Source organism: Rattus norvegicus, chromosome 14 (genome assembly GCF_036323735.1).
Source record: "Rattus norvegicus strain BN/NHsdMcwi chromosome 14, GRCr8, whole genome shotgun sequence".
Classification (NCBI taxonomy): domain Eukaryota; kingdom Metazoa; phylum Chordata; class Mammalia; order Rodentia; family Muridae; genus Rattus; species Rattus norvegicus.
Genome location: NC_086032.1, coordinates 107,645,253 through 107,669,655, shown reverse-complemented (window position 1 = coordinate 107,669,655; position 24,403 = coordinate 107,645,253). Strand labels below are relative to the sequence as shown.

At 40.0% G+C, this 24,403-nt stretch overlaps 2 protein-coding genes across 5 annotated transcripts in view; one reads left to right on the top strand and one right to left on the bottom strand.

Moving 5' to 3' along the window:
• Positions 1-17,763, top strand: part of Eml6 (EMAP like 6) — a 354,900-nt gene extending 337,137 nt beyond the window's left edge. The window contains exon 44 of one of the 2 annotated variants that reach the window (XR_010057763.1): positions 17,016-17,763. The gene's annotated coding sequence lies outside the window, so the exon portion shown is untranslated. The remainder of the gene's footprint in view (positions 1-17,015) is intronic. The other variant, XR_010057765.1, reaches the window with a different exon arrangement.
• Rtn4 (reticulon 4) overlaps positions 1-18,655 on the bottom strand; it is a 47,610-nt gene extending 28,955 nt beyond the window's left edge. Inside the window, exons 1-3 of one of the 3 annotated variants that reach the window (NM_031831.2) lie at positions 17,771-18,539; positions 6,033-6,089; positions 2,825-5,176 (exon numbers count right to left, since the gene is read on the bottom strand). In NM_031831.2, the coding sequence (NP_114019.2) occupies positions 2,825-5,176; positions 6,033-6,089; positions 17,771-18,287 (2,926 nt within the window). In that variant the 5' untranslated portion in view covers positions 18,288-18,539. Of the gene's footprint in view, positions 1-2,824; positions 5,177-6,032; positions 6,090-17,770 lie in introns of all 3 variants that reach the window. The other 2 variants (XM_017599393.3, XM_006251608.3) reach the window with 2 other exon arrangements.
• Between the last annotated feature and the right edge of the window lie 5,748 nt (positions 18,656-24,403).

The following is a 24,403-nucleotide window of genomic DNA, read 5'->3' as shown; positions in this document are numbered from 1 at the left end:
AGACTCTGATCCTTTTGTTTGTTTTTATGCCTTGAGGGGTGTGTGTGTGTGTGTGTGTGTGTTAATTTAAGCACATCATATAGAGACCACAGGTCTTACTGAGACAGGATCTCTTCGCTCAACCCTGAGCTTGCTGACTCAGGTAGTTTAGCTAGCCAGCCTGCCCCAGGGATTCCACTTTCTGCCTTCAGTGTGCTGTGCCTGCAAGCTTTTATGTGGGTACTAGGGATCTGAACTCTGGCCACATGCTTTTATCAAGAGATGTATGTATCCACTGAACCATCTTCCCAGTTCCTTGTCCTTTACCATAATCTCTACCTGAAGTCCTGTCAATGCATATACAATACAGACACTTCTTGGTCTCAGCAACTTTCTTAATGGCCAAACCTTGAGTCACTGAACTGCTTTTGTTGAAGAATTCTAAACTCAATACCCAACACATACATCTTACTATGTTTCTTACAACATTCTAAGAGTCACATTTTTCTTCCTACCACTTTTGGTTCTTAGACCTAACCTGCACCTAGAATTCACTTGATTTACTTTCTTTCTTTCAATTTCCTATTCACTTCAGTCTGGATGCCAGCCCATCATTTTAATAACTTCAAACTACTGAATTCCTATTATCCTCAACTCTCCTGGCTCACTTCCACTGGCCCATGTAATAAAACACAACTACCTCAAATAAAACCAGTGGCCTTCTCTGATCCCATATCCAGGCTATTTAGCACACTGAAAGTCACTGAGCAGAGCATGCTGTCACAAGGCCCTGAGTAAGCTCTTAACACACTGCCCTTGCTTCCTCTAGTTGGAACAATTTCATATTTACTTGCCAAATGTGTCTCAACTCATTCATGACATGCTCACATACTGCTTTAACATTAAGATAACCAAGTCCTTCAGTTTCAGACACAAAACCCGCCCTAGCAGTATCAATACCCATCCATAGGTTTCTTTCTACTCACTACATGCAGCATTCTTCCTTCCTCTACAAAGCCAGTCCTTTCAACTGAACTCTGGAGTTCACCCCAGCATCTATGAACATTCTATCAGCACTTATCAACTGTTCTGACCTTCCTGCAGTGAGGTGGGGAGGGACATCCCTTCCTCAATTCCATTTTTTGTTGGCTAATATTTTTCTTCTTGTTAACTGTTATCAGAATTTTGTCTGTACGGGTCCTGGTTCTACACACTTACATCAGGCCCTTCCCTCCTTTTTCAATCCTTAACTCTTAACATGTTAACCATTTATTTATCTTTGCATTCTGATTTTCCCTTGTTCCTATCTGTAACTTTAATTTTTAGCTCCAAGTTCATGGCAAATTACACATATAGCCAGACAAGTTGTTTCAAAGTTTCTTACATATGGTATCAATACTTTCTGTCTCAATATTAACATATTCAAATTGAATTTATCTTCTCCCAAACCCATTTTATTTTCTCATGTCCCCCCACCTTTGTTTCTCGTGTTGCTAACTCATATTCATGGCAGGAACCCAGAATCTTAGCACTGTCTTTAACTTCTCTCCATGTCCTCCAAACAGGAAATCTCCATGCTTGATTCATTATCTGAATATTCAGAATCTCCTCTTAGAATTTCTATACTCGTCTGATGCTAGCTGTCTCTAATATATAAGTAAATACAACATAATTTCGACTAGAAAACACAGCTCACAGAATGCCAAGTTTAAAAAAAAGCATGCAAAACAAACATAGTAAATGTTGAGTCAGAAGTACAAATGACGGCTGGAGAGATGGCTCGGCGATTAAGAGCACTGGCTGCTCTTCCAGAGGATCTGAGTTCAATTCCCAGCAACCACATGGTAGCTCACAACCATCTATAAAAAGATCTGATACCCTCTTCTGGCATGTAGGTATACTTGCAGACACTCCTATACTTAAAAAATACATAAACAGATAAATGAAAAGTATAAATAGATAATCTGAGATTTTCATAAATTGGTAACATGTTTCAATAATTACTTTTCAGGAAAAAAATCTATACTTAGTATGTCTAACCTCATACCTCTCTCTAGAAAAATAATATATTATATATAAATGCCAAAAGCAAGCTACAGAAATGGTCATCCTTCACAAATTTGGCTTGAAATCATATCTAAGATAAAAATAAACACATCGAAAATATTGCTTTAATATCCCTTGCTTGTCACAGTATCAGAAAACACTGAAGAAAAAAATGCATCATGGAAGATAATCTTACTAATTTTTTTCCTGGTTCCATGATGCAATAATTACGAAAAAGCCTACAACAAAGATAAATTATTGAATAGAAGTGGGGCAGGAAGAAACAGCAGAAAACTTTTGTATTCTTGTTTTTTGCAATAACTTCATAATAATTCTACTTTGGGCTCCTGACTGTAGGTGGGACTATATTGCACTACCATACCTGGCTATAATCATTTTCCATTTTTATTATTTTTTTGTGTATGAATGTTTCACCTGCATGCGCACGTGTGTACGTGTGTGTGTGTGTGTGTGTGTGTGTGTGTGTGTGTGTGTGTGTGTGTAATATTTCTGATGTCCATAAAGGTTAAAAAAAAAAAAAGGCATCAGATCACTTAGAACTGGAGATATAGCTGGTTGTGAGAAACCATGTGGGCGCTAAGGAAGCGAACTTAGTCTTGTAGAGGGTACAAGAACAGCAAGTGCTCTTAACTACTGAGCCATCTTTCCAGTCCAAAAGAACTAAAACTGAAGATTCTCATCACGTGATACATTAGACCCCAGAAATGTTATGTCATAAAATGTTATCTGCATTCCATAGCAAGCCGAGAAGTTGGTGAGACAGTGCATAGATTATTACCTGAAGTTTTACTCAGCTCTGCTGACAATACAGCTGACAGGGATCTGTCCTCTTTCTCTGTGTCAGAAGGAAGTTTTTTCTCTGCTTCTTTCGTAAGTGATTTGGATTTAACTATGCTGCCCATTTCTGTCTGAGGTTCCAAAGCAGAGACATTTGAAGGCGATATGGATGCCTTAGATACACTGGACCTATTTTCGGAGAATTCATCTGAAACATGTACTTCATCTTTAGGATATATATTCTTGAAAGAAAGGTCACAGGGCAATTCTAAGCAAGGCAATGAATCTGCCCCGCTTTGGATATTAGCAATTTCACTTTTGTCGGATACTTCTAGATCAGTGTACTCCTTGGCTAATTTAGGAGAATCATCTTTAGCACTGACAAACGTGGGAAATTCATCTATTATCTCAATCGGAGATGAATCTGAAAATGTTTCACTTTCTTTTATTTTGTCTTCCTTAGAAGAAAGTAAGTCATCATTTGAATAAATTGCAGTATTAAACTCTTCCATTTGCAAAGAAATTTTCTCCTTTTTGGTCAATGTTGGAATGTCATTAGATGCAGCATCTTTTGTACTATGTAAATTGGGCTGAAAAGACTCTAAATATGGCTTTCCTAGCTCCTGAGGTGAGGCACTAAGTCTCTCCTCTTTGTGCTGGGCTACTGTCTCAGACACTTCAGTGAGACTCTCCTTCATGAGCATCACAGCCTCCTCTTGTGTTTGTGGGACTTCAGGAATCGAATCATCACTAAATAAGTCAACTGGTTCAGATTCAGGTGAGGAATCCTCCACTAGCTCAGCGTGTTCGGGCACCGACTTCTCGAATTTTGCTATTTCTGAATAATTAGAGAAATCTGGACTTGGCTCAGTGGAGAGCTTTGTTTCTTTAATTAAATCACACGCAATGGATATATAAGGAGCTTCTGTTTCCTGAACAGCTGCATTAAAACTTTCAGGCTCTTTTATTCCTTCCTTTGTTCCCAAAGCTTTTAGTGCTACGTTCATGGCTTCTTCATATGGTGGGGGGTTTTCAGGCTCAAGCTTTATACTGTCATAACTAAGTGGAGGAGGTGCTTCCAGTGGGGATACACTGGGCTGCACTACAGAAGCACCAGCGCTTGGAAGGAGAGAATTTAATGGTGCTTCCATAACAATATCAGGCAAAACTGGTGACGGAGTTGCTTCAGCTTCCTCAAATGATGGGCAAAGCTGTGCTGTGGGGTAAAGTGATTCTTGTATAGCTTCTGATGTTTGGACCAAGTCCACTTTTGTTTCATAAGCAATCTTTGTACCTGTGGCTTCATTCAGTTCACTTTCACATGCTTCCTGAACTAAATCTGGCGTCAGACCTTCAGGCATGTTTGACACTGCTGCCTCAGTCACCTTTGATAAGGTATCTGTTGTAACATAATCTGCCTCAGAATCCTGTACTGCTACAAGGAAAGGATTTGACGTTTTGGGGCTAGTCTTCTCTGTTATAATTTGGGCCTTCCTTTCTTCTATTTTTTTTTCATCTGTTTTATTTTCTGAAGTATGATCTTCTAACAAAGGGAAAGTGTTTGCTGTGGTGCTTTCGGTTGCTGAGGTAAAGGAAGCACAGGTAATATATGCTCTGGAGCTGTCCTTCACAGGTTCTGGGGTACTGGGGAAAGAAGCATCCTCATTTCTGCCTTCACTATCCTTCCCAAGACTTTTTTGCTCCAGGCTATCTTCCAAGCATTTTCTGTCCACTTTACTTTCCACATTAGCTCTAGCAGCCAGCACATCCCTACTTCCCTCATAAGTATCTTTCACTTCCCATGCTTGTTCAAATGGCTTAAAGTCTGCATACTCTTCCCTCACAGGTGCTACTACTGACATCTGCATTTCATTAAAAATGTCCATTGTCTTTTCTGGAGACACAACTCTGTCTTCTTTACCCACAGGTGATTCTTGTGGACTGTGAAGGGCTGCACTACAAACTAAATCCTCTTTGTCTTTACTCCTCACAATTACTTCTTCCTTAGTGTTTTCTACTAATATGGCTGACTCTCCTTTTGGGGAGCCTTTAAAAGATGATCCCATTTCTGAATATTCTAATTCTGAAAATTCTGCTAAATCTCTATTTACAAATGGATTTGTTGCCCTCTCTGGCAACTCTTTAGAAGCTTCATTTAAAGTTTCTTCAATTGTTCCTTCTGAGGATGACACTGCTGATAAGTTACCAAGGTATCCATGTTCTTTAAAAGAAACAGTTGAGAGAGGAGATAGAGAAGGAAGAGAGGCAGCAGTTTCAAGCAGGACAGATGGGAAATCCTCTTGACCAGACGAAACAGTGTTACCTGGCTGCTCCATCAAATCCATAATTTTTTCTGTGGCCATGAATAGAAAGGAAAATTAGAGAATGCCAGTGTTCTCAGAGCTAATGCAAGTTTCATGACAGATTCATAAAAGTGTTAGTAAACACTTATTAAATGAAATATGAATAGCATTTAGTCAATAAATATACACAGGCTTGGATCATTACTGAAAATATGAACTATTGTCAATTTTAAAGAGTACATGACTAATGTACAACATAGTTAATAATATCACACAGCCAAGTGAAGACTCACTACAAAGTAATTAAAAACTCTAAGATGATGGCTATGCTTTCAGCTAGACCTGACCATGCAACAATGAATAATGTAATGATCATCACACTGTACCCTATAAGTACAGTTATTAATTTAAAGTACCCAAAGAAAAATAGTAATGTGCAGTTTCAGAGGCAGTTACCTACTAGCAGAGACATAAATCAAATCTGAGATAACCTAAGTTTTCCTGAAAACCTTTTTCTGGAAAAGGTTTACATAGTTTAAAGAGAAAGTAAGATTGATGACTAAGTACCCAGCTGCCTAGGCCAGACAGGTACTGGATTATCAAAGGCCAAGAGATAGGTATTCCTTTCCATGAAGGCCTGCGGCTATTACACAGGCAAACATTTGAGGAAAATTAATTCTTATGAAACTATAAACCAAGGGTCCAAGAATTCCTTATGGATTACAATTATGAATCAAATCCTGCCCATGCCTCCCTTGGATGTAACATACAAAATGTAAATTTAGTCTTTTTTTCCAGTAAAAACGACATTCTTGGACCAACATTGATTTCTGGTAAATCCGAAATACTCTGAACACTAGAGTGAGTTAGAATACACAGAGACAAAGGCTGGCAGAAAGAACTTGCCTGCAGAGGAGGGTATCACAGGCTCAGATGCAGCAGGAAGAGCAAAAAGGGTCTCATCTGAAAAACAAACAGAACACGGCCTCAGCAGAGATGCAAGCAGGCTGGAGGAGCGAAGGCAAGAGACTACCCAAGGCACGTTCATAATGAGTTAACCACATTTTTAGGGAAAAGGCTACGTAAGGTAGAAAGGAAGTAGGAAATAGTAACTAATTCTCATGTATGACTAAATGTTAGTCATTTTTTAAGAGGCAATATAGCATGTTTATTTTGGGTTTTGACCAAAGCAGTTTTCTACACAGTATTATCACTTAATATATTGCATCCAAGTCTTGTCCTACTCCAATCAAAACTTTTACAGTTTTAATCTTTTAAAGATTAAATATGATAAAACTAATAACTATTTCATGCAATCATTTGATCCCAGCATATGTTCCATTTAAAAGACCTCTTCCTGAGAATTACTTATTTTCTTTTACTTTCTTCTCTTTAGTGCATGGCAGCACTGCATAGCACTGAAGGTAAGTCCTATGTGCCACTGTCTAAGTGACACTCAATGGTGGGAATAGTTCCCCTTTAAATAAAAATTAAAAACAAACAAATTCAACAACAAAAACTAGTTTCACAACTAACATGAGGCACTTCTATAATTAAGCTCCAGAGTCTTTTCTACATAAAATACAGCAATGTTTGCACCCTGGCCACATTCCTATGTTGAATTTTTTAACCTCTGACATTAGATGTCCAGATAGAGCTTTGGGGAGGTGACCAGCCTGATACTGATCAGGACTAGGTCCTGAAAATGAGGCTTTGACCCAATGTGATTACTACCCTCATAAGAGGAGATACCAAACAGCATGCACAGAGAGCAAGCTACCAAGTAAGAGGTTGTGTTACAATAAAATAGACCTTGCTGACAAGTTGACTTGAATCTTCTCAATCTCTAGCATTGTGAGAAATGTCTGTTGTTTAAGCTACCCATTTTACATTGTGTACTGTCAACTCAAATAGACAATATACTATATATTACAGTGTTAACATTGTATATGATATATGGTATCTTTTGTACCTGTAGTTGCAAGGTTCAGAAAACTAACAATCATCTCTTTTAGAGTAGGGAAAGATTCTAGCACAAGACTATTTGAAATAATTCAAGGCCTAACAGAAGACCCAATTTGGAAAGACACTTTTACCAGTAAATACAAGCTAGACAAGGCTGATTAAAACAGTAAAAGAGATGTATATAGCTAACAAAAATGTGGACTTGTCTTCCAAGTCCCCTTGAAAAACAGGGGACAGTTAATTTCATAATGCCAAACAAATTGTGACTAGATCCCCACAAGGCCCAATGAGATCTTTAGATGAGATAGATGGTAGAAAAAAAACTGAAGTATGTTTAAAAAGGTCTCATAACCCAGCATGGCAGTGCATGCTTACAATCCCAACCTACTCATGAGAAGGGAGAATCACTTGAGTTCACACATTCAAGACCAAGTTCAACAGCATGGCTAGACACTGGTCACAAACAATAAGCATAGTCACAGCAAACTAAAAACAGTAAAGCCTATAACCTCTCATAACCTAAAAGAAGGATCAGTAGGAAAGAAACAGAAAACCAACAATGCCTTAGGAAATTTTCTACAGTGTACAACATGTACTAATCTTTTAAATGTTACGTGACTCTCTTAGCTTCATTTCTGCTGATAAAAAAATATCCTCACAGAAAGCAACTTGGGAGAGAAGGAATTCACTTTAACTTACAATTTCAGTCCATAATTGTCCAGAAATCACAGCAGGAACAGCTAGTCACATGACCCAGTAAAGAGCCAAAAAGAAACGATATGACACCTGCTTGCCCTTGGCTCCATTTCCCCACTCTTAGAAAGTTCAGGGACCCCCACCCTAGGGAAGGTACAACCTACACTGGATTAGTTCCTTTCACATCAATTAACAATTGTACAGACACACCCACAAACCAATTTAAGCACTGTGGCTCTCTTCCCAGGTGACTATAGGTTGTGTCGAGCCAACAAAGACAACCATCACAGAGATACTAGATTTTAAAAGAAAAGAAGTTCTCGGCCTTAAGCCATTTTCCTTGAAACTCTTGGGCCATGAGAGCAAAGTAGTGGAAGAGGCAAATGCACAGGCTGAAGGGCAGCTCAAGAGAAGAAACATGAAGCAGAGGTCCAAGTACACTCGATTGTGCACCCATGAAGCCTGCAGAAGCAGAAGTAAGAAAAGATGCTGAAGGCCAGAACACTGGTACAGTTGTTGGACTGCACGCTGCTGTTGGTAATAAGTCTCAGTGGACCTGGAATGTTATCTTGCCAACATCACATGGGAAACTGACTGCCTTTCTTACAACCAAAACAGTCCCGCTGGCCCTCTGCCCCGGACTAGTTCTGTTCTCACTTGTGACCAAGTGTATCTTGTGTACAATAAATCCTCTTGTTCACAGTTAAAGAATCAAAAAGGAAAAATGAAAAAAAAAAAAAAGAAAAGAAAAAGAAAAAAACAAATTTGGCTTCAAAAGGCAGAACCAATGTATTCAATTAGATGGAGCAATTTTAGTTAAGTCACTGATTAAAAAGCTACTGTTAAACTTAGAGACAAAATTAACTAACTTAAAATTGTGACATTTTTTTTCAAGAATCTCTTAAAACATATCTTATTTTTATCTAATACCAGAATTTTCCCCACAGAAAAACTTGACATTTAGCCAAGTAACCAAGGCATTTAAGTTGGTATATCAAATCATTAATTTAAAGAAAATCCTCATTATATAAACTTAGAATTCATCCAGGACTAATGACAAAATAAGTTTTGTATTTTTAAACATGCTTCACAGGAGGGGATGCCTTTTGGGCCTTCAAGCAGTGGTGGACAACAGGTACAAATGAATCCAAATCTCAGGTCTACTACAGACATGTATGGCCCTGGGAAGTTATTTTCTAGTTTTCCTCCTCAGTCCCTCATTCATAAAACAACATATTAGCATTTATCTCAAACTGCTACAGAAGGGGAAACAAATTTTAGTCTAAAATTACCCAAGAGTATTGCTTGTTTTGAAAAACATCTGTTGATGTTAGCATAGTCATTTTTTCGTAAAAGATCCTCACTTTTGCAAATGAATAACTATAATTTGGGAGACTATGTTAAGTAAAAAGATGTAACACCCTGCATTTCTGAGGAAGTTTACACATACACTAATTAAGTTTATAAAAAGGGGGAAATGGCTTCTTTTCTGAGAACACCAAGCTTTACCAAATGAAACAAAAGCTATGTGTGTCTACATTGAATAAGCTCTGATCTCAAAAAAATTAAAAAATTTAAATTTTAAATCATTAACTTCATTTGTGCTAGTGTGAGCAGATAACATATCATAGTACATATGATTATATATAAAGACAACTATATTTATATGAAAATGTTATTTTAAAATATGCTAAAGAGGAAACCACAACTTTTCTAGTAAGTCATTCCATTCTACTGCCACCAAACTAATATTACTCGGGGGCAGGCGGAGGGAAGAAAAGGCTATCCATTCTCTTGGTTAAAAACATTTAAAAGCTCCCACTTGTTCATTTCATATCAAACCTTGACTAAAATAATATCCTCTGTAAAATGGTCTCAATGTATCCCAGTTCTTCCAGTATCATATGTGCTGGCCAAACGTAATTTTCTCCAGTATATCTGAATGTCAGCATCTATGAAATCTCAAATCACATGACAAAGCTACAGAATTTTAACTTGCCTATCCTTATAATCAGCACTTGTTTTCATTTACCCCCAGTGAAAATGACAGAATTGATTGTTCAAGAAAAGCATCACATCACTGCATTTTCTTAGCAGAATCCAAATATGCATCCACAACTTCAGTACAGTTTATTCTTAACTCTACATACATTTACAAGGACCAGTTTCCAAATGGAAGTCTACTAATGAGAATTTATTCTTTTTAAGTCCATTACTTTAAAAAGTAAAACTAAAATGTTAATTTTTAATGTATTACTGCAATTTGTTGTTTATTACAATCTCAATACTGTTTTCTTTGACACATTCATTTTAAAGATTTACCTACCAAAAATATAATTGATGAATTTAAAAAATTGTATCTAATTATAAGACAAGGGGGACTGTATTGCACATGCATAAAACTAAGCAAGGCTGTAGTCCAGGTCTGTCAGTTCAATGAATACTGTGAAGGTCAGACAATGCTGGAAGATTTGATACAAAAATACTCAAAATATATAACTGGGACTCAGAATGGGCACACATTTCTAGGAAGAAAGTGAACTTATCAAGAGTGTAAGCCAGATACAAAGATAACACATAAAACTCAAATTGCATTTCCATATAATAGGAACAAATATAGGGGAAAATGAAACCACTTGAGATATCTCACTATATAGTCCTGCCTCCTGAGTGCTGGGATTAAAGGCCTGCACCATTACACCTGACTTAGAAAAAAATAAGTATCATTTGTAACAGCAAAAACTACCTAAAATGCTTAGTACAAACCTAACAAGAGATAGACAAAATTTCTGTCCTGTATCAGCAGACATGTCAATGTTCATGAATTCAGAGCCAGGAAATAGTCCTCTATGGGCTCAGAGTGGAAAGCCCAAACACTGTCCTTGTCTGTGCCTTTTCAAAAGCTGTCCTGTGGTGAACAAGACTTAGAAAATATCAGTGCCATCCTCTACAGAGATCATACATACTCACTTTACAGTATAAAAACCACCATAGCTGCAGAGAATACTGAACCTGAAGCTACTGTTGGTAGCTACCATAAGTCCTTTCTGTTTTGAGTAGGCAGCATCTTGTCTCCTTAGCCAGCTAACTTACCCCATATCCTATTAAGCAAAATTTACTTCAAAATAGAGCTTAATATGAACATAGCAACTAATACACTTAACATTTAAACATCTAGATGAAAACAGCAATTTTGGAGTAGACAAAGATGTTTTAGCACACACTAAATAAACCACCTATAAAAAGAAAAGGTAAATTAAGACTTAAAAATTGAGCTAGACATAGTGACACAGGCCTTTATAGTTCCAGGAGCTGGGAGGCAGAGGGAGCCAGATCTCTCAGAGTTCAAGGCCAGCCAGGTCCAGGAGACTGTCTCAATAAATAAATTTTAAAAATATAAAAACGTAAAATCAAAGTAAGTCATCGATAAAATTAACAAGCAAACTACAAAGGAGGAGAATGCAATCACAAATACCTAGGCAAAAATGTATCCAATGTAGAACTACAAAATCAGTCAGAGGCATATTACCAAACAATGGGCAAATTTCTAGAATACTTCACTAAAGACCATAATCAGACAAGTAACTGGTCATTACAAATATCTACACTAAAATCATGATGGGAAGGTGCTACAGACCACTAAAATGATTAAAATTAACAAGACTGTTACTATCCAATCTTGGAGAGAATGCAGAGCCACCCAGGTGCTGCCAGAGTGCTCATCCTGGAGAACAGTGTGGTCGCAATACTCAATATTTACCCAGAGAACGTACCTACAAAGAAATCTATAAAATGTTAACATTCTTCTGTTCAAAATAACCAAAAACATGTCCAACAAAAGGTGAGTGAGCATACTGTGGTACATATATATAATATATCACATATATTACCATAGAATGCCACTCAGGATTAAAATTTTTTAAAAAAATGATTCCTTGAAAATATCATTGGTATATATCAAAAATATCATACTTGAATGCAAATAGCTGGACACAAAAACAAAGTTCTGTGTCGTGTCCTACTCCTGTAATGCTCCATAAAAACAAACAACAACGAGAACAATCTATAGCCAAGAAAAATAGTAGTTGGGAAGGCATTAAAGTGGAGGTATGAGCAATGTCCAAAAGGAACTATAGACCTGACCAATGAGGACTCAAGAGCTTTCTGGAATAACAAATAAATTCTACATTTCCACAGCAAAAGCATAAACATCTGCCAAAATTTAGGATCTATGCATTCTATAATATATAAATTATCTTTTAAATATTTAACATATGTATTTTTACTTATGCATGTGAGTATTTTGCCTACATGTATGCATAGGCATGTGCATGCATTGCCTAAACTGGAATTATAGACCCAACATTTCAGAGATGCAGCTTTTAGCACAGAAGTACAGAGAAAACCATTTTAATTTTTCAACAGAAAAATGGTTTTGGAAATCTTTCTTTTTTAGTCTATGATCTGTGGAAACTAAATAGCTAAACAACTATACAATCCAGTACTTCAAATGTTACATACTGAGCAAAATACTAATGTTCATACTTAAACCCATAATATCAGGGTGAGGAGATGGCCAAGTACAGCAGCCTCACATACAGGTGAGGAGAAAACCAACTCCACACAGCTGTCTGTTGACTTCCCACATCTCATATCCACATCATGCATGTGCATGTATATGAGTAAGTGTGCACACAACCAGACACATAGATAAAATAAATAAAGCCATACATCACAAAAAGTATCTTATAAATCTATACATTAAAAAAAACTTGTTTTTTATTAATGGATACTAATAAAAATACATATTATTAGTTCTAAAATATATCAGTTATCTAAGACTAACTCATAAATATAACCTACTAATTTCTAACAGAAGCATCCAGATTAATAAATTTTAAAATCAGTAAAAAATTATATACACATAAATATCCAGATGGAAAAACCCTATCATGAAGTATTTTATTTAAAACCTTCAGTAATTAAAACAACTTTGTCCTTGTATATAGACAACAGAGCAGAACAGAGGATATTTCCATTTTTAATGGTTAAAAAGAGTATTAAATAAATGGAGTTAAAGCATGAAAATTACATTAAACCTTACACTTCAGTACAAACTAAGCAGCAACCAAATCAAAGATTATTAAAATAAAATCATAAAAGCACTAACAGTAAAAAAAAAAAATCACTTTTTGAAACGATAAATCTATCCAAAAAATGAATGTACATAAAAGTATACTCTGTAGTCAGAACACAAATAAATGATCAAGAAAACGTGCTAAAAAGCTAATCACCTGGGCTGAAGTGGCTCAGCAGTTATGAGCACTGGCTGCTCTGCTCTTTCAAAGGCCTGGAGTTTGATTCCCAGCACCCACATAGGAGCTCAAAACTGTTAACTCCAGTTTCAAGGGCTCCCATGCCTTCTTCTGGCCTCTGTGCATTCAAGTTATGCACAGGTAAACACACAGGCAAAGCAACCATACATATAAAATAATTTTGTAGGGCTGGAGAGATGGCTCAGCGGTTAAGAGCACTGGCTGCTCTTCCAGAGGTCCTGAGTTCAATTCCCAGCAACCACATGGTGGCTCACAACCATCTGTAATGGGATCTGGTGCCCTCTTCTGGCCTGCAGTCACATATGCAGGCAGAATTCTGTACATAAAATAAATAAATAAATGTTTAAAAAAAATAATTTTGTAAAAGAAAGTTTAAGCTAGCCTATGATAAACAAGTGATCCTGCAGCCATAAAATCAAAACTCAAAACAGGTGAAGGCAGTGATTAGTAAGAAAAAAAAAAATCTTAGCAACCAAAGCCTATAGAAGTATTTACAAATGTAAATTATAATTACTTGCTAAACTATTTACCAGCTTGCCAATGTACTGTTGATAAAGACTTAAGAAAGAATTGGTTCTTTGAACCCAATGTTGCTGGAAGCATGAGCTGTACCTCCTCTCCGTAGGGCACTATGCATCAACATTGTCGATGCAAGCAAGCTCCTTTAGAACTAGAAATCTTGCCTGGATGGATTTATTCTACAATCCTACAGTGAATCCATCAGCATTCATCTCCAATGAAATAATACATAAAGGTGTTCACAGCAACAGTTTGCAACAGAAAAAGCTAATCTATATAACTACCGAGCAGAAGTAATTAAATACAGCAGTCCTCTTATTCATGAGATGCTCTTTTTTAAAACTATTGTCAATGGACGCCTGAAACTGGAATAGTATTCAACTCCATATATACTGTTCTTTTCCTATACCACACACCTAGGATAAAGTTTAGATAAACTATTCTTGCACTTTGGGGCCATTATTAAGTGAAATAAAGGTCATCGATTCTCCATCAACCAGGAGTAATGAGATTCATGAAGTGAAATCAGATGTAAGAGGACTAATATGCTATATATCTATGGAATTCTCTGTGTATCTATTTGTTTTGCTTGATTAATTGGGATATTTGGGTAGCAGTGTTTTTTCCAATGCTAGAAATCAAACTCCTATCTTGGTATCCTTGAGGCAATGCTCTACAATTGAGCCATATCCTCAGGACCTCTGCAGACATTTTGGTACAAAATGAAAAGGGCACACACAGATAAATGCTATTCCACAGAACTTTAGACAGATACCAAGACACTTCTAATAGGTACAGTCTGTAAGAGTACAACCTAGAAAAGCTGGTGAAAAGGCATTATGGCATTACTTCAGTACTGTCTGAAAATACTATATAGAGCGCTTGGTTCCAGGTGGCTACATCAATAGATAATCTTTAAGAAGTGGGGATCACAAGTAAGCCTGTCTGTCCAAGCCTATAATCCCAGATACTCAATAAGCTGAGGCAGAAGGATCCCAAGTCACAAAATAAATTAACTTACATTAATACGATAAGTGGGGAGGTTGGAATAAGTGACTCAGTCAGTAGTGGCTTTACCATAGAACAAGAGGCCATCAATTCAACATCCAGACAAAAAGAAACCAACCTACTGGGAAGTAATAATCTGGCTTCTAATTCCAGGAAGAATAAAGGAGATAGTTCCAGTAGAACCCGAGTTTCTCACAAGATGATGGCTTTAAAAGGCCAAGGCTACTACCTTCTCCGTCCCTGTCTCACCACATAATTGTGGTCCTCTAGTCCAGGCTCTCACCACTGTGACAATATCTACAAGGTTTTTACCACAGCCAAGCTGGTGCCAATGCCATACCTTGAAACCACCAGAACCAGAAGCTTGATAAATCTTTTAAAACTAAACAAAACAGACTCGCCTACTTATAAAATCTCATTATCAAGCTGAATACCAACATCTAAAAGACTGTACTCAACAAAAAAGATGCCCTCTTCTTGTTCCGGGCACCTGCGCACATTTCAATGTGTCTAAAGATCAGCTTAGTCATCGTAATTGATGTCTGTACTTTTCTGAAATGTGTTAGTTTCCTTAGAACAACAACGAACCATTCTTTCTAGAAAAATGGTCATCAAATGAAAGGTACAGGGCTCAATACATTACAATGGAGAGACAGTCAGGGAAAACTATAACTTATTAACTAAAGAATATCAGAGTTAGGGAAAACTGAATGTAAATAGCAGGGTTGAACACACAGTTGCTAGGGATCTATAGCTTTTTCCAGTTGTCTATTCCGACCATGCACACAGTGCTTTCACCTTTGTCTTTATTCTAATCCTCTCCCTCTGAGGATTAGAATACTACATTTTTGCTCCAAAATCACTAATTATTCAAGTAGCATATTCCTAAAATAACTATTTTTTTAAGCCATTCTTTTTACCAAGACCCAAGAGGTTCCTAATTACCAGACCTCCTGCCTCTGCACTCTGCGTAGGTTTTCTTTACTAATTTAGTTAGTAATTTAGTTAATAAACAAGCTCATTCCTACCTCAGGGTCTTTGCCCTAGGAATTCCTTTAGGTTTTTTCTCTGCAGCTCAAACCTTAAGTTTGTTTTCCTATTATCAAGCAACCTTAGGAAGGGTCCACACATATTTCAGCTATCCTCATAATACCATCATTTTTAGTTCTTTGTGTGCTTATTTTGTGTATTACTCCAAGGAGGGGAGCATGAGTCTTGCTCACTGCCACACCTTGGAAGCTCAGAACAGTGCTTCGTAAAGTGTCCTAGGTAATCAATAACAGGCAACAGCCAACAAACAAATTTTTCAGTGCATTAAGAAATCTAAAGCACTGAGATGATTTAAGTATCAATGACCACAACTCACGATTCTTGTATTCAATAAAAGGAATAAAGCTTCCAAATAAATACAACCAGTACTGAATTCCTGAGTAAACACCATTCCTCTTTTGTCTCTAAATTTTGCCAATATTTCTAAATCTTCTAAATTTTGTCAATATTTCTAAATCTTCTAAAATTTGTCAATATTTCAAGAAAATGCTGAAGCTGCCTGAGTCCCTTCAATGTTCAAAGGACAACACTATTTTCTTGTTTCTATGAAAGTACAAAAAAAGAAAAGTATTGTTTGGCCAATCATGTTTCCAGTTTAATTTTTTAATACTTTATTTTTTCTACTTTATTTTCCCTCAAAAAAAGGAAAAGAAAAAAAATTAAAAATCAAGGTAGTCTTCTTTACCTTCTAAATTCTTTACTGTAGGAATTGAATAGTGTCTTTGAGTATGTCCATAATGAGTTGTTACCCAGAAAACTGCTATTGGCTCATTATCCCCATTGTTAAAGAGTTAATTGTAATAAAAAAAGATAGTGTGAGCTCAGGGTGATACTATTTTTCTTAAAAAATGAAACCTCCCAGACCTGGAATGCTGTGAAATTTTCCCAGCAGGCAGTTATACCGCTTAAATTTTTTTACCTTAATTTACAAAAAGGAAAAAAAAAAAGACTTGTTAGCAAGACACTTTGTCCCAAAGCAGTAAGTTACTTAGGATGCATTCTCGTTCTCTATCAAATTCGATTTTTTTTCCTTTCCAAAATAAAAAGGGCAATAAAGCTATGTATAATGTTCAATGTATTTTGTCAATCTAAATCATACACTTATAAAAACTAATAAGTCTAACCAATACATGAAACCTTTGTCCTAAAACATTTATGTCTCAGGATAAATCTACCACAAGTTCAACCAATTCCTGACCAGGAATCCACAGGTTTACCCCTTTTTAAGGTCAACTATTTTGCCTTTTCTCTAAGAGTCAATCGCAATGTATTTAAAAACGGAGATGTGCTTTAAATTTGGCAACTTCTTTTACAGCACAACTGAGGCCCTGGAGAACTATGCCTCATCGGAACACAATGCCCAGATCTCGTTTCTCTGGCTGGTGTAGGAGTCTCCACATTAAACCCAAATGAGATGGGCGGTGGTAGAACTTCACCAAAAGTCTCTCCTTCCCAATTCTCCTGGAACCACGCCACTGGAGGCGCTCGCTCCCCCTTCACCGCAGTTGGGTCACTGTACAGACATTAGCAGCTCGGCCAGTTCACCACCAGCAAGGGGAGAAACCGGGTATCACGGCAGGGAGGCAAGCCCTAAAAAAACTGTAGAGTGGTCGACAAACGCCCATCCTTTAAATAAAAGGATTAGGGAGTCACAGCTTTCCCATTCCCACCTCCAAGCCCAGCCCAGCCCAGCCCAGCCCAGCCCAGCTCAACCTAGCCTAGCCCAGCCCAGCCCAGCCCAGCCCAAGGAATCCACCATCCTAGTTCTTCGACACACACCTAGCTGCTGATAAGTGATAACTTCGGAAGAGTGATGGAATGGGAACCAGAAGGAAGAACTAGGGACTTGGCTGGGTTGCACGTGCTCCCCGAAACCCTGACAGACAATGAAGGCACCCGGGCTTCCGCGGCCGCCCCACCCTTCTGCCCGCCTCCCGCCTGTGGGGGCGCCATCGCCCAGCCGCTCCTAGACAAAGCTCTAGGGTCCCAAGAAGCCCTGCCCGTCCGTCCCCACCTCCCCCAGGCCAAGACACAAAAGACGGAGGGGCGTAACGCGCAAGCCGCACTCACCCACTGAGCCGGAGCCCCTGCGCTTGGGCGCGGCCGGCGTGGAAGGGGGCGCGGCGGGCTCCGCCAGGGGGCTCGCGCCGGCTGGCGGCGGAGGCGGGGGCCTCGCCGGAGGCTCGTCGTCCTCTGGGAGCTTGGAGGGCAGGACTGCGGCAGCGGGCGGCAGGGATGGCGCGGGCGCCGCGGGGCTGCGTTCCCAGGATGGCTGCCTCTCAGGAGCGGCAGGGGGCGCGGCCGGCAGCGGCCCGCGGGGCGCGGGGGGCACCGAGTCGCTGCTGAAGTCCAGCAGCGGCGCGGCGGCGGCGGGCGGCACCGCAGCTGCGGACAGCCCGGCTGCGGGCTTCCTCTCCAGCACCTCCAGTTCCTCTAGGTCCTCGTCGTCCTCCTCCTCGTCCTCCTCCTCCTCCTCGTCCTCCTCGTCCTCGGGCTCCGTCACGAACTGGTACTTGAAGGCGGGCGGAGGCCGGGGCGGGCTGTCCGTGGACGAGGAGACCAGCGACGACTGGTCTATGTCTTCCATGGCTGGCGGGTCGCCGACGATGCTGCAGCTACAGCCGCCGCAGGGCCGCTTCTCCTCAGAGTCGCGGGCGGTTGTGGGGGTTGGGCAAGACTGGCAGGGGCCAGGCAGGCCGAGTCGTGCCGAGCCGAGCCGAAGAACCTGCAGAGGCGACGGCTCCCGGAACAATGAGACTGCTTCTCCTGCCTTCGCGATCGAGATGTGCCACCCGCCCTGTCCCAGGCTGCAGCCGCCGCCGCCGCCCAGACGAGCAATGGAGAGAGGCCAGCAGACTCTCCGCCCAGTTTGGCGTGACTCACCTTCCCGGCAGGGGAGGGCTGCCTGGCGCGGGAGACAGAGAGCCAATAGGCTGCAGAATTGAGAAAATGGACCACGGACTTGTCCAATAGAAATAGGACATAGGCGGGGCCTGCCGCACTTCCTCTCCACTGTTGGCGGCATTCGGAGGGCGGGGTTTGGAGCTGGGATCCACCTCCACCTAGTGTGGATGGGGAATGGGGTGGGGACTTGGCCTTGCCTACAGCGGGATTTTAGTCTACCGTAATGCGAAAGGGGGCGGGCTGCGGCCTCAGGATTTGGAGTTTTCCAACAAGCCTGCGGAAGGGCGTTATCCTGGGGATCTAAGAGTGGAAAGTTTCCACCCCGAAAAGGAAAAAAAAAAAAAAAAAACAGTGGAGAAAGGTACTAACAAGGCTGAATTAGGCCTTACAGATTTTTTAAATAAAAGACTTATTTTCACACAAACTCCCAACTCATAACTACCACCACCTCAAAAGGAAAAAGAAAAACAACACATTTTTGACACTTTCAAGTTCACTCCCTTTCTAGACTGTAGGTCTGGAATGAGATAGGCAAACGATCTGGAGCTCTGGGCTCACTGTTAAAATGCTTTTGGCCTTGCCTTCTGCTGGACTCTAAAAGTGCAAGGAGAATGAGTCACCACAAAGGGAGAGGGGGAAGGAACGTTGAAATAGATGCCTTGGAAGGCAAAATTGGTTCCCTACTTTTCGGTCACCTTAGGCTGATGAGTCAACATCTCGGATGACTCAGGCTTCCTAGGAGTCAGGAAGCCCTACACTCACTGGTATGACATGCTGGAATGGCGTGTCTCCTGATGTCCTTTTTCCCCCCAAAGCTGCACTTTAAAGAAAATGGTAGAAGAACTAGAAAATTTTGCTCCAAAGGTTCAGAGAGTCCTTTTATCTTTCTGATATACCTTTCAAAAATACTAGCGGCGTTGGAGGCCTGGAGAGAGGACTGACGGCTTTCCAATTGTTCAGTTTACATGTGTACTGTCAAGTACTAGAGCGACTTGCTGCTTTTAGCTCCTCCTGAGCACTGAAATGAGGTGTGCTGTGTAACTAAAACACACACCACATCCCGGGAATTTATAAGAAATGTTACAACTTCTGCTTCACATTGGTCTTATGTTGGCATCGGTAATATTTTGGATATTGTGGGCTGAGTACAATATATTATCAATTTCACTTGTACTCTTTTTGAAGCAGCTCGTAAAAACTTTTAAATGCATTTTCTAATAACTAAGATATTTGATTGCCATGTATTTTTTTGGTTTTTAAGCAAATTCTTTTTTTTTTATTAATTTAAGCAAATCCTTAATCCCAACAAATTTATGTTTAAGTTTCAAGAAGGAATTTGGTGGGATGGATATTGGTGAGAGTTGCTGGAGAAATGTCTCAGCAATATCTTTAACAGGACCTGAGTTCTGTTCCCAGCAGCCAAGCCATTCATAGGTATTTTAACTTCAGTTATAGGGGTTCTTTCACTCTCTAATGGCCTCCTCTGGAACCTGTACACATGTGTCAGGCCGGCGTGAATGTACTCTCGAGCACACACACACACACACACACACACACACACACACACTCACACACACACGCCTTTTAAAAAACTTCAAAAAAGTAATCAGACTAGAAAGATAGCTAGTTAAAAGAACTTACTGCTCTCTCAGAAAGCCCAAGTTTGAGTCTCAAGACCCACAAGATGATTTCTAACTCTCCATAACTCCAGTTCCAGAAATACAAAACCCTGTTATTTCTTCTTCAGGAGCCAGGAACCTGCATGGTGCATCACATATACACAGCATAACATGCATACACATTCTGGTAATATTCATTCTGGAAGACAAGAGACACCTAACTATCCCAGCATAGTGCTATTCTCTCAAAAACGTGATTTCATCCTGGAGCCAATATATGGTCATGAAAAATAATGGGTGAGTTGTTTTAAACCACTGCCTTTCTGTGTAATTCATTACACAGCAGAAGTTTCTTTTAATATCATCTATTTTGTGTTTGCAATTTATGTTTTATTGGTTTATACAAAAATAGGCATTCTATAGGTATTCTATACCAGCAGCAAACAAAGCAGATACAAAGCATGTTTATACCAGTTCAGGTAAAGGGTCACTACTCAGAAGAATAGGCTGATCCAGTTCTATAATATTGATACTATTGCAAAACACTTAATTACTACCTAAACTCATATGTGGAACAGTCTAAGTTTGCTCTGTATCATGTTTGCTCCTTGAGAGAGTTAAAGGACCAGAGAGGAATCTATATATATCTATATAGATATAGGTATATAGATATAGATATATGAGGATCTGAACTTCAGAGTAGGTTCACCCATACTTGGAAAATGTGAAAGATGGGTTCCAGACAACCTGTTTAAAAAGCTTTCTGCCACAGCTCTTTCACCTACTGAAAAGGACTTGCCTATTTTCAAATGCACTGCTGAGTTATATGCCATCTTTCCACTGAAAAAATAAAAACACTGAAACATAATTTTGGCTTAAGTGGAAGTTTTAACAGCCTCCTGCATGATTTCCCCTATCACTCACTGGTTTTAGGTTCCATATGGTATAACATTTTATGAAATGTAGCTTTGAAATCCTGGTTAATTAATGTCTTGGCTCAAAGTGCATTCATTCACTAATAAGAGTAAAAGCAGAAGTGAGATCAGTCTCTTTAGCCATGTTAGTAATTAGTCTTGGACCTAAAATAAAAATTTAAGTCATGAAAAGGAATCCCACCATTCAAATAACCAGGGACTGGCTATTTATATATGAATAAAAATACAGAAGAATTCCTGCTATGATGCATGAAGCTTTGCCAACTTCCCTGTGACGATCCACCTGTGCTAAACGTTGTGCGTAATCACCATGAACATCAATGGAGCTCATATAAGGGTTGGGTTGCCAGGAAAGCAGTTACTGTCCCACAGCCCTGAGCCATTTGAACAAACTGGATGCTGATACTGTCTGCTTCCAGCAGACTAAAGGGCCCAGAGATATGCTAACAGTATATCACTGTTCCTAGCTATTGTTGAGATCTGGAACTCCTATTTCAGTATCAGCAGCAGTTGTAAAGACAGCACTGCTCCAGTGGCTGCTGAAGCCCTCAGTGGTCTGTTTGCCATCCAGAACAGGGATGTTAGTTGCTACAGAAACACAAATGAGTTCACCAAAGAGGATCTTCCAACTCTGGATAGTAAAGGTCAGACCTCCATTACATAGTACAAAATCCACACATGGTAAGGAAAGAAGACCTCTACCTAATTGATATGTTCTGCCCCATATGTATCCTGGGAAGCCTAAGAAGATGACCTATAAGGCATGTTTCTATGGGCAGATCTGAACAGAAGTCTTCCTGATGGCTAGCCATCATGTGACCATTCTGGGGGACCTGGATATAACCCAACATCCAATTGACTACTATGAGGCAGGAAACATGGTATTCTTTTAAGTGAACCAGGGCAGAATTGGATGCCTGGCTTGCTCAATGACGTGGGGTACCAGACCCCACATAGGGCCATTTATCAATAGTTACCACTGCTCCTGCTGAAGCAGGAAAGGGCCTTCAACTGCTGTTTTGCTCAATGGTAAAAAGACATCCGAATTACAACTCCTGGCTTGACTACCTGCTCAGGCATAGGTCCCTGGTCATGAACACCTTCCAGGCCCCCATTCTGCTTCCCGAAGTAATAGACTCTAATTATTGCCTGGTAGAAGCCATCCTGAATATGTCCTGAGTGCCAGCAAGTTTGTGCCCAGACCCGTGCATCCATTTCCTCCTCAAGTTTCTTTCCTAGTTCTTCTTAAACAAGAACCTGTAATGGGCATCTGGTTCTGCAGTCCAGCAAGCGAACCAGAGAACGGAAGCAGCAAAACAAAGCCTGTTTGCGTTTAACCAGCCCTGGGAAAAGTCAAACTGTCTCCACAAGAAGCCAGAAAAACCTGAGCAGCAGCTTCCAGCCTTCTCCAAACTTCCAACGACGTCATAACTGCAGATTCCAGAAGAGGTTACAATAGTATAAGAACAGCTTAGGCTTTCAGAGGCTAAAGGTAAGAAGGAGGTACAGACCATGTTCTTGAAGACTATGCTAGGTGGGGTCTCACTCATTCCCCTCTGGGAGGCCACAGGGAGCAAGTAGTGTATGCTGTGAAAACACTGGACCTACCCACCAAGATTTTGAATGTTTGTCAAGCTGTTGGGTCAGGAAGCCCCTCCCAGGGATGTCTCCTTCAGGTCCAGCTGCTTTTTTCTGAAGCAGGCTCAGGTAAAGCAGTTGAGGCCCAAGGATACATGGCATGGTCAGCCCTTCGAAAGTCTGATGCCAACTTTTCAGTTTTGCCAGTTTCTCATCCTTCCTTCCTCCCAGGCTTCCTTCTCCCCTCTCCTTTCTTTTCTTCCTTTTCCTGCCCCTCTTTCTCTTTTGCTCTAGTGCCTCTCTTGCTCTTTCCCACTCCCCTCTCTCATCCTTTTCATACATAGGTAATAGCTGTGCAAGAAGCTATAACTTATAAAGCTTTCTGGGGAATGCGTTTGTTCATAAACAAACTCTGTCTTTGTTTCAGAGTAAAGAGAGAAGGTGACATAGATGCACAGCGGAATTGCACATAGCTGTAAAGAAAAGTGAAGTGACATTTTCTGGGAAACGGGTGGAACTGGACATCACGAAGCGAAATAAGCTAGATGCAGAACACAAAGAGTGTCTGTCTCTCAGATGGGAAACCTAACTGCAGAATTACATGCCTGTTGGGGGCATGTTTATCTAGGCATGTTTGCCAGTCACAAAACTACAGAGCAGATTATGAGAGAGGAAGAGATTTTAAGGGAAGCAAAGGAAACCAATGGCAATATGTATTAGGGTTTTACTGCTGTGAACAGACACCATGACCAAGGCAAGTCTTATAAGGACAACATTTCATTGGAGCTGGCTTACAAGTTCAGAGGTTCAGTCCATTATCATCAAGGAGGGAACAGGGCAGCATCCAGGCAGGCATGGTGCAGGCAGAGCTGAGAGTTCTACATCTTCATCTGAAGACTGCTAGCAGAATACTGGCACCCAGGCACAGGGTGAGGGTCTTAAAGCCCACACCCACAGGGACACACCTACTGCAATAGGGACACACCTTCTAATAATGCCACTCCCTAGGCCAAGCATATACAAAGTTTCACATAATATAATACACATATAGGAAGAGAGAAGGGAGGCTCAGGAGGAAGGAAGCTTGGGACTGAGCAAGGGGTGAGAGATACATAGTATAACAACACATACGTACAAAGACGCCATGGTGAAACCTAGTACTTCACATACCCACCTAAATATTTAATTTAAAACTGATGAAAATAAAGAGTTAACTGGCAAGTAAAAGTCATAATTAAAACAGAGCCCATGGCTGGGGCTATAGTTCAGTTGATAGAGTGGGACCCTAACACGCAGCGAGCCCTGGGTTTGAGACTTAGCACTACGTAAACTACAGGTGGCGGCAGACTTACCATCCTAGCAATCAGGAAAGCCAGTCTTCTCCTAGAGGCCTTCAGATGAAGATATAGAATTCTCAGTTCCTCCTGCACCATGCCTGCCTGGATGTAGCCATGTTCCCACCTTGATGATAATGAACTGAACCTCAGAACCTGTAAACCAGCTCCAATTAAATGTTGTCCTTACAAGAGTTGCCTTGGTCATAGTGTTTGTTCACAGCAGTAAAACCCTAACTGAGACAGAAAGGCAGATATTTAAAGAGGAAGCACTAGCCCAAATGTCAGAAAAGAGTAAACCAGTAAAACTTCAAGACCTCAAGCAAATGGGAA